Source organism: Hylobates moloch, unplaced genomic scaffold, assembly GCF_009828535.3.
Source record: "Hylobates moloch isolate HMO894 unplaced genomic scaffold, HMol_V3 SCAFFOLD_7, whole genome shotgun sequence".
In the NCBI taxonomy this organism is placed as follows: domain Eukaryota; kingdom Metazoa; phylum Chordata; class Mammalia; order Primates; family Hylobatidae; genus Hylobates; species Hylobates moloch.
Genome location: NW_026652282.1, coordinates 101,233,419 through 101,244,087, shown reverse-complemented (window position 1 = coordinate 101,244,087; position 10,669 = coordinate 101,233,419). Strand labels below are relative to the sequence as shown.

The 10,669-nt window shown below is 48.1% G+C and overlaps 1 protein-coding gene across 2 annotated transcripts in view; it reads right to left on the bottom strand.

The window, feature by feature from the left end:
• The window catches only part of AKAP14 (A-kinase anchoring protein 14), a 24,589-nt gene that overhangs the window by 12,533 nt on the left and 1,387 nt on the right, over window positions 1-10,669 (bottom strand). For both annotated transcript variants that reach the window (XM_032757530.2, XM_032757531.2), the window contains exons 3-4: window positions 4,168-4,346; window positions 3,981-4,072 (exon numbers count right to left, since the gene is read on the bottom strand). In XM_032757530.2, coding sequence (XP_032613421.1) covers window positions 3,981-4,072; window positions 4,168-4,336 — 261 coding nt within the window. In that variant the 5' untranslated portion in view covers window positions 4,337-4,346. The remainder of the gene's footprint in view (window positions 1-3,980; window positions 4,073-4,167; window positions 4,347-10,669) is intronic.

The window sequence follows — 10,669 nt, the reverse complement described above, 5'->3', positions numbered from 1 at the left end:
CAATTAATTTTTTTGTATTTTTGTAGAGACAGGGTTTCACTATGTTGTCCAGGCTGTTCTCAAACTCCAGACCTCAAGTGATCTGCCCGCCTCGGCCTCCCAAAGTGCTGGGATTACAGGCGTGAGCCACCGCGCCCAGCCTGTATCAGCCTTCTGATACCAGGTTTAATTATTCGTATTCACTTTGTAGTACCTTAAAATCATTTGAATTTGTATTTTTAAATGATAATAAAAGTCTGCATTATTTTTGTCATCCAAAAGTACTTTTCCTGGGTCAGTAGAAGCTGGTGAGAAAAAACAAATAAGAAAAAAAAGTACTTTTCCTACTGTGGTGGAAAGAATATATATCAGATAGAACTGGCTGGGTGCAGTGGCTCACACCGGGTGCAGTGGCCACTGCCAGTGGCTGGCAGTAATCCCAGCACTTTAGGAGGCCGAAGCAGGAGGACCACTTGAGGCCAGGAGATCAAGACCAGCCTGAGCAACAAAGTGAGACCTCATCTCTACAAAAAAATAAAAAATGTACTTGGCCATGGTGCTGTGTACCCATAGTCCTAGCTACTCAGAGGCTGAGGCAGGAGGATCACTTGAGCCCAGGAGTTTGAGGCTGCAGTGAGCCGAGATTACGACACTGCACTCCAGCTTGGGTGACAGAGCAAGACTCTGTCTCAATAAATAAATAAATAAATAAATAAATAAATATTTTTTAAAAAGAATATATCAGGCCAGACACAGTGGCTCACGCTTGTAATCCCAGCACTTTGGGAGGCCGAGGCGGGCGGATCACAAGGTCAGAAGATTGAGACCATCCTGGCTAACATAGTGAAACCCTGTCTCTACTAAAAATACAAAATATTAGCCAGCACGGTGGCACACGCCTGTAGTCCCAGCTACTCGGGAGGCTGAGATAGGAGAATCACTTGAACGTAGGAGGCAGACGGTGCAGTGAGCCAAGATTGTGCCACTGCACTCCAGCCTGGGTGACAGAGTGAGACTCCGTCTCAAAAAAAAACAAACAAAAAAAAAAACAAAAGAAATGCCAGGCATGCTGCATTAGTGGGGCTGGGAACAGGGCGATTTTACATCATGAGTTAATATAACATATTTAGCTTTTCAGTCATTTACTTTTTAATTGTCTGTATCCTCACAACAGCCCTACGAAATAGGTAAGACAAATCCTTTGACCTGGCTCTTCATCTGTGAAGAAATATGGTAATGCAATAATAAATCTGTTCATGTATTCAACACAGAGTTATTGAGCATCTGTGTACCTGACATTGCTAGGGGCTGGGAACAGAGCAGTCAAGAGAAATCTGCCCTCATGGACCATATGGTCTGGTGGTGGAAGACAGGCAGTAGGACAAGTAAATAGACTGTAATAGGCAGAAAGAAGTGCGAAGGGAAAAATGAATCAGAGAAGTGGAGAGGGTTGTGATTTTAGATGAAGTGGCCAAGAAAAGCCTCAATGAGCAGGTGATATTTTTTAACAAAGATCTGAAGGGAGGTAAAGCAGTGAGCCATGGGTATATATCTTAGGGGAGAGGGTTCCAGGCAGAGGGAACAGCAAGAGCAAGGGTCCTGACAGGGGAACATGCCTGGCAGTCGAGGAACAGCAAGGAGGCAAGTGTGGCCGAGGGAAGAAGGTGAGAGGGGGGAAGGAGTGATGGGAGCTGAACCATAAGTTGGGAGGAGAAAAGGAACTCAGATCATATTGGGCCTTGTAGACCACTGTCAGGACTTACTTTTGCCCTTTGTAAAAAAAAAAAAAAAAAAAAAAAAAAAAAAACGCCCAGGCTGGAGTGCAGTGGCGCGATCTCGGCTCACTGCAAGCTCAGCCTCCCGGGTTCACGCCATTCTCCTGCCTCAGCCTCCCGAGTAGCTGGGACTACAGGCGCCCGCCATCTCGCCCGGCTAATTTTTTGTATTTTTAGTAGAGACGGGGTTTCACTGTGTTAGCCAGGATGGTCTCGATCTCCTGACCTCGTGATCCGCCTGCCTCGGCCTCCCAAAGTGCTGGGATTACAGGCGTGAGCCACCGCGCCCGGCCTACTTTTGCCTTTTACTCAGAATGACCAGCGGGATTTGCAAGGGAAATTTTTCCTACTTGCTATGTGTTCCATTCTAGTTTGATTCAGGAACCCTGAGTGCAGTAGGCAGGGGCCTTTGCCCAACCCCAAATGGAGATGTGCTCCACAGCAGGGAGGCTCAAGAATAACTTGCACCATTCATCTTCACTATGCTCGAGATACCCCTCCTAATGAGAACGGTGAGTGGTGTCCGCTGGAGCATAGAAGGCGTGGAGCCAGAAATCCCTGACTTTTCCTCCTTCACACCTGACCAGGCCTTCCTAAGGCCTGGGAAACTGCCCTGAGGGCTGTAGGCTTTGAGGGGCTGGCCTGGGGAACAGAGACAGCTGGAACTTTTCCCAGGGGTAGGGGAGTTCGCCTCCACCAATTTCAACTGGTCTCTGTTCCATAGAAGCACAATGAGAAGGATTTCAAGCCATTTTCTTTTTTGAGACAGGGTCTCACTCTGTCACTGAGGCTGAGTGCAGTGGCGCAATCACAGCTTACTGCAGCCTCGACCTCCTGGGCTCAAGTGATCCTCCCACCTCAGCCTCCTGAGTAGCTGGAACTATACGTGCATACCACCACGCCTGGCTAATTATTATTATTATTTTTTTTGAGACGGAGTCTTGCTCTGTCGCCCAGGATGGAGAGTGCAGTGGTGTAATCTCAGCTCACTGCAACCTCCGCCTCCTGGGTTCAAGTGATTCTTCTGCCTCAGCCTCCCGAGTAGCTGGGATTACAGGCGCCCAGCACCATGCCTGGCTAATTTTTGTATTTTTAATAGAGACGGGGTTTCACCATATTGACCAGGCTGGACTCGAACTCCTGACCTTGTGATCCGCCCACCTCGGCCTCCAAAAGTGCTGGGCTTACAGGCATGAGCCACTACGCCCGGCCTAATTTTTTAGTTTTATAGAGATGGGGTCCCACTGTGTTGCCCAGGCTGTCTCAAACTCTTAGGCTCAAATGATTGATTCTCCTGTTTTGGTCTTCCAAAGTGCTGGGATTACAGACATGAACCACTGCGCCTGGCCCAAGCCATTCTCCTTTATTCACTCACCAGTTACGCAAAGTAATCCAGGGCCTTCTCAGCAAAGCTGCCACACGAAGAAGTCAGAGTCAGACACAGGCAGAAAAACAAAGGAATTCATGGGATTGTACATTTTACCATGCAGGCAATATATTCCAAAGCCAAATCAAAAAGTCTTTTGATCCATCTGCATCCCCTCTGTTAACAGGAGCATTCTAAAGTTGGTGGAGGCTGGGTGCAATGGCTCACACCTGTAATCCCAGCACTTTGGGAGGCCAAGGCAGGAGGATCCCTTGAGGCCAGGAGTTCGAGGCCAGCCTGAGCAACATAGCAAGACCCTGTCTCTACAAAAAAAAATTAAAAATTAGCCAGGTGTGGTGACACACGCCTGTCTACTTGGAAGGCTGAGGTGGGAAGATTGCTTGAGCCCAGGAGTTCAAAGCTGCAGGGAGCTAGGATCGGGCCCCTGCACTGCAGCCTCGGTGACAGAGTGGGACCCTGTCTCTAAAAAAAAATAAACAAAATAATGGTGGTGGAGAATTCCTGTTTTGGAGGAGCATCTCCCTCCTTAGGCCACTAGGCCCCCATTTAATGCACCAGCATGGACAAATTGCTTAAGTAGGAAGAGCAGATTTTCCCAGGAAAATGTAAGGTTAGAATGATACAGACACAGGGAAAATGATTGTGACTGTGTATTTCACCTTCAAAGACTATCCCACCTTGATTTTGGAACTGAGATGGAGACGATGTTTACTTATTCTAGTCAGCCCTCTTTGATGCCATCTCCTAGGTTTTCCAGACTTCAGACTTTTGATGTGCTGAGAGTCTCCTTATTGTTCTTCACACCGGTGTACCGTGCTGGAGTGGCCGGCCTGACTTACCGAAAAATATTCGTCAATTTGTTTACGACCCTTTTCCACAGTGAATTCACCATGAGTCATCCACTTGATGTTTTTCACAGGGTTTCGCTCCTCTGCAAAAAAAAGATGTGAATTCGTTAGTTGCCAGGTAGTGTGGTGCTTTATAATGAGACAATTATTTAGGCATCCAAACAAACAGGATTACTACCTTCCACAATCTTAACAGCATAATTGATGACATCCTGAACCAGAGCTAGAGCTACTTGAGTGAGTTCATCCTCGTAGTTCTTGTCTTGTGTATTCGGCATTGTTTGGCTTGTGGCTTTGTTGTCCTCATCCATTGCTTTCTGGCTTGTTGAATTTTGAGTCTCACCCATTTTCTTTTTCCTGGGGAAAAAAAGAAGTTACTGCGTGCCTGTGTGTGTACACACATGTGAACGCACTCATATAAGTACAGATCATCTCTTGAAGAATCAAGAGACAGGAAGCAGTTATTGCCTCTAGGGAGAGGATTAGGGGTTTAAGGGTAGGAGTCAGACCTGTGCCTGGCTGCTGATATCTACTTTTCCTGAAAACCAAGGATTTTCACATTCTCAAAACCATAAGGTGGCTCACGCCTGTAATCCCAGCACTTTGAGAGCCCAAGGCAGGCGGATCACCTGAGGTCAGGAGTTCAAGACCAGCCTGACCAACATGGTGAAAACCCGTCTCTACTAAAAATACAAAATTAGTCGGGCATGGTGGCAGGTGCCTGTAATCCCAGCCACACAGGAGGCTGAGGCAGGAGAATTGCTTGAACCTGGGAGGTGGAGGTTGCAGTGAGCTGAGATCGCGCCATTGCACTCCAGCCTGGGCAACAAGAGCAAAACTCCATCTCAAAAACAAAACAAAAAACAAAAAAACACCATAATGACTTAAATCAAAATGTAGTAGAAAAAAAGTAGCACTTCTTTGGAGTGCCTAGCAATATTGATTCCAAGTTGAATCTTTGATAAGAAACCCAATCCCTGGTAGGAGCGACTGAGGGCACCTGGCTCTTTTAAAATGATGTTAAAATGAAGTGGGTGTGGTGGCATGTGCCTGTAATCTCGGCTATTCAGGAGGCTGCAGCAGGGGGATAGTTTGAGGCCATGAGTTTGAAACCAGCCTGGGCAACATAGTGAGATCTCCCCACTCCCCAACCCGTCTTAACTTTTAAAAAGAAATATAAAGGCCCAGCACGGTGGCTCACGCCTGTAATCCCAGCACTTTGGGAGCCCAAGGCGGGCAGATCACGAGGTCAGGAGTTGAAGACCACTCTGGCCAACATGGTGAAACCCCGTCTCTACTAAAAATACAAAAATTAGCTGGGCATGGTGGCTCATGCCTGTAATCCCAGCTACACAGGAGGCTGAGGCAGGAGAATTGCTTGAACTGGGACCCAGGAGGCAGAGGTTGCAGTGAGCTGAGATCGCACCACTGCACTCCAGCCTGGGCTACAGAGGGAGACTACATCTCAAAAAAAAAAAAAAAAGTATAAAGATAGTGTTTTGTTTTTTGTTTGTTTGTTTGTTTAAGTCAGAGTTTTGCTCTTGTTGTCCAGGCTGGAGAGCAATGGCGCTATCTAGGCTCACCACAACCTCTGCCTCCCGGGAGAATCTGGGTTCAAGTGATTCTCCTGCCTCAGCCTCTCGAGTAGCTGGGATTGGAGGCATGCGCCACCATGCCCGGCTAATTTTGTGTTTTCAGTAGAGATGGGGTTTCTCCATGTTGGCCAGGCTGGTCTCGAACTCTTGACCTCAGGTGATCCACCCGCCTCGGCCTCCCAAAGTGTTGGGATTACAGGTGTGAACCAGTGCGCCGGCTAAGACAGTGGTTTTTTTTTGAGACAAAGTTTCGTTCTGTCGCCCAGGCTGGAGTGCAATGGCACAATCTTGGCTCACTGCAACGTCCGCCTCCCGGGTTCAAGTGATTCTCCTGTCTCGGCCTCCCGAGTAGCTGGGACTACAGGCGTGTGCCACCATGCCTGGCTAATTTTTTGTAGTTTTAGTAGAGACGGGGTTTCACCATGTTGGCCAGGCTGGTCTCGAACTCCTGACCTCCAGTGATCCACCCACTTTGACCTCCCAAAGTGCTGGGATTACAGGTGTGAGCCACCACGCCTGGCCTATAAAGATAGTGTTAAAATGAGTAGAGGCATTACGGCAGAGGAATATTGGTTTCATAGTTCTCTCTCTTGGGTTTTCCCAGTACAGTATACAATTATATCATCTCCAATAAACTATCACTTTTATCATCTTTTTCCAGGAGTATATATCTCTTATGAGTATTAGCTTTGGTTAATACTTCCAGGAAAATGTAAAATGAAAGTGGAAATAATGAGCATCCTCCTATTGTGTCTGACTTTCCTGGCCTTGCTTTCTGGTGTTACACCATTAGTATGATGCTGGTTTATGGTTTGAGATGTATCACATCAAGAAAACATTTGTCTGTTCCTGTTCTAGTAAGATTTTTATCATAAATGATAGCTATAATCTTCCAGATGCCTTTAACATGTATCAACAATGTGAAAATTTGTGTTACTAGGGCTGTAAACATGGCTCCATCACAGAGCTAGAAGTCTTTGCTCATTTTCAATTTTTTTTACATCTTTTCCCTTGAGTCTTAAATCCTTTATTTTCTTGCTACTGTTTAAGTCCCTTTGCTTATGAAAAATTGCTTACTTCCAGCACAGCTTTAAATTCCTTACAGGCGGCCGGGTGCAGTGGCTTAGGCCTGTAATCCCAGCACTTTGGGAGGCCAAAGTGGGAGGATCGCTTAAGTGCAGGAGATTGAGATCAGCCTGGACAACATAGCAAGGCCCCATCTCTAAAAAAAGTTTAAAAAATTAGCCAGGCATGGTGATGTGTGCCTGTAATCCCAGCTTTCTACTCACAAGGCTGATGTGGGAGGATCACTTGAGCCTGGGAGGTCGAGGCTGCAGGGAGCCGTGATCTCACCACTGTACTCCAGTCTGGGTGACAAAGCGAGACCGTCTCAGAAGAAATAAAAAATATGGCCAGGCACGGTGGCACACGCCTGTGATCCCAGCAATTTGCGAGGCCAAGGCAGGTAGATCACCTGAGGTGAGGAGTTTGAGACCAGCCTGGCCAACATGGAGAAACGCCATCTCTACTAAAAATACAAAAATTGGCCTGGGCCAGGTTTGGTGGCTCACGCCTGTAATCCCAGCACTTTGGGAGGCGGAGGCGGGTGGATCACCTGAGGTCAGGAGTTCAAGACCAGCCTGGCCAACAAGGCAAAACCCCATTTCTACTAAAAATAGAAAAATTAGCCAGGTGTGGTGGCACGTGCCTGTAATCCCAGCTACTCGGGAGGCTGAGGCAGGAGAATCGCTTGAATCCGGGAGGCGGAGGTTGCGGTGAGCCCAGATCACGCCATTGCACTCCAGCCTGGGCAATGAGAGCGAGACTCCATCTCAAAAAAAAACAACAACAAAAAGTTGGCTTGGCATGGTGGCCAGCACCTGTAATCCCAGCTACTCAGGAGGCTGAGGCAGGAGAATTGCTTGAACCCGGGAAGCAGAGGTTGCAGTGAGCCGAGATCGTGTCACTGCACTCCAGCCTGGTGACAGAGCAAGGCTGTCTCAAAAAATAAAAAATAAGTATGTTGCAAGCAATTCTTCCATGGGGTGGAAGGGCTACATGAAAGTGGGTATCTCTCTCCAAATGGAGCTATTTTTCTATAAATAACAGCTCCCAATTTGGGGGTGTTTAATGTGCTATGTTTCATTTAACTGTCATCACAGCCCTATGAAAGAGTGCACTGGGCACCTTCCATTTGCCTTTCCAAATCCACTGTCCTTGCATCTCCTCCTGCTTCCTGCCCTGGAAAACTAACCTGACTGCACCCATAAATGGTGCCCTCTGGCTTCTAGGGGGTTCCACACAATAAGGAGATCAGGAAGTCAAAATATATGTCACTGGTGGTTTTTCCCCTGTGAGTTGGCTGATGGCTGGCTGCATGAAGTCCCCAGCGTCTTTCAGGGCAGCGCTCTCCCAGCTTCTCAGGGTGGTAAGGGTAAGCATTCTCTCCCCTCAACGTTTTAGGCCCACTGTTACTAGCCCCGGGGAGCTGCACCTTCCTCTGTTGCCCTGCACTCTGGCCACACCTTTGTAAATATTCCCTTACTTAACCCTTCTACAGCTATCCTCATTTTAATATGCCAACAGTTTCCTACAGGAACCCTGAGTCACAGACAGAGGGCCTGTTGCTGCCATGTGAAAATGAGGAAACTGAGCTGTACACCCACAGTGTCTGGCTCCACAGCCCATGCTCTCAACTGTGCTGCTCTTCTCTTTCCAAGATTCAGAAAGAGTGGTAGGGCCCTATTCTCACATTTTCTCTTTCTTACTTTTTTTTTTTTTTTGAGACAGAGTCTTGCTCTGTCACCCAGGCTGGAGGGCAGTGGCGCGATCTCAGCTCACTGCAACCTCCGCCTCCCGGGTTCAAGCCATTCTGTGCCTCAGCTTCCCGAGTAGCTGGGATTACAGGCACCTGCCACCACGCCCAGCTAATTTTTGTATTTTTACTAGAGACGGGGTTTCACCATTTCGGCCAGGCTGGTCTTGAACTCCTGACCTCCTGATCCACCCGACTCAGTCTCCCAAAGTGCTGGGATTACAGGTGTGAGCCATCACGCCTGGCCTTATTCTCACATTTTCATCTAGAGTCCAGTGACCACTCTCTGTCTGGGAGCCTCTTTCACAAAAGGCAACTCTTTTTTTTTTTTTTTTTTTTTTTTTTTTTGAGACGGAGTTTTCACTCTTGTTGCCCAGGCCAGAGTGCAATGGCGAAATCTCGGCTCACTGCAACCTCTGCCTCCCGGGTTCAAGCAATTCTCCTGCCTCAGCCTCCCAAGTAGCTGGGATTACAGGTGTCCGCCACCATGCCCGGCTAGTTTTTGTTATTTTTAGTAGAGACGGGGTTTCACCATGTTGGCCAGGCTGGTCTTGAACTCCTGACCTCAGGTGATACGCCTGCCTTGGACTCCCAAAGTGCTGGGATTACAGGTGTGAGCCATCACGCCCGGACAAAGAGCAACTCTCTGTTTCCTTTCTTGACATCATCATTGATCCCAGGGGGTAGTAGATACTGCAAAAGGCAACCTGGCTCCGATGGCCATCAGTTCAAGAACCACTGGGACAGCCTTTGAACATCCCTGAAATAATGTTGGCCATTGTTCATTTTAGCTTTTTTTTTCCTTTTTCTTTCTCTTGAGATAGGGTCTTGTTCTGTTACCCGGGCTGGAGTGCAGTGGTGCAATCACAGCTAGCTGCAGCCTCAACTTCCTGGGCTCCAGTGATCCTCCCACCTCAGCCTCCTGAGTAGTTGGGCCTAAAGGCCTATATCACCACAGCTGGCTATTTTTTTTTTTTCTTTTGAGACAGAGTCTCACTCTGTCACCCAGGCTGGAGTGTGGTGGCACAATCTCGGCTCACTGCAACCTCTGCCTCCTGGGTTCAAGCGATTCTCCTCTCTCAGCCTCCTGAGTAGCTGGGATTACAGGTGTGTAAATGCAAAATACAAAAGTATTGTAAATACAAAAATATGCCCAGCTAATTTTTGTATTTTTAATAGAGACAGGGTTTTACCATGTTGGCCAGGCTGGTCTTGAACCCCTGACCTCGGGTGATCTGCCCACCTCGGCCTCCCAAAATGCTGGGATTACAGGCATGAGCCACTGTGTCCTGCCTACACCAGGCTATTTATTTTATAGGTCTCAGTATGTTGCCCAGACTGATGTTAGCATTTTTAAGCCCAGTTTGCCTCTGCCCCAGTTCCTTGTTGCTGCAGCTGGAGGTAGACAGGATCATCTGCCGGAGCACACAGAGCATTTCCAGGCTGCCCACTCCAGAGCAGCCAGAGGCTAAAGGGTGGTCAGTGAGAAGCCTAAAGGCCCTTAACACTAGAGAACTGGCTCTCCCTAGCCCTTACTTAGACCATGCCAATTTGGCCAGAGCAACCTGCTCTAAATTCTGTAGTTAAAGAAACTGTACAGGGCCGGGCGCGGTGGCTCACGCTTGTAATCCCAGCACTTTGGGAGGCCGAGGCGGGCGGATCACGAGGTCAGGAGATCGAGACCACGGTGAAACCCCGTCTCTACTAAAAATACAAAAAATTAGCCGGGCGTGGTGGCGGGCGCCTGTAGTCCCAGCTACTCGGAGAGGCTGAGGCAGGAGAATGGCGTGAACCCGGGAGGCGGAGCTTGTAGTGAGCCGAGATTGCGCCACTGCACTCCAGCCTGGGGGACAGAGCGAGAAAAAAAAAAAAAAAAAAAAAAAAAGAAACTGTACAAAGGTTTTTGGGTAAATTGGTAATTTCAGTAGACTTTGGTGAGGTAGCCATATATCAACTTGATCCTTTAGAAAATTGTCCATTTGGGCCGGGCACAGTGGCTCACGCCTATAATCCCAGCACTTTGGGAGGCCAAGGCAGGCGGATCACCTGAGGTTGGGAGTTCGAGACCAGCCTGACCAACATGGAGAAACCCCGTCTCTACTAAAAATACAAAAAATTAGCCAGGCATGGCTAGGCACAGTGGCTGACACCTGTAATCCCAGCACTTTGGGAAGCCAAGGCGGGCGGATCACGAGGTCAGGAGATCGAGACCATCCTGGCTTACACAGTGAAACCCCGTCTCTACTAAAAATACAAAAAATTAGCCAGGC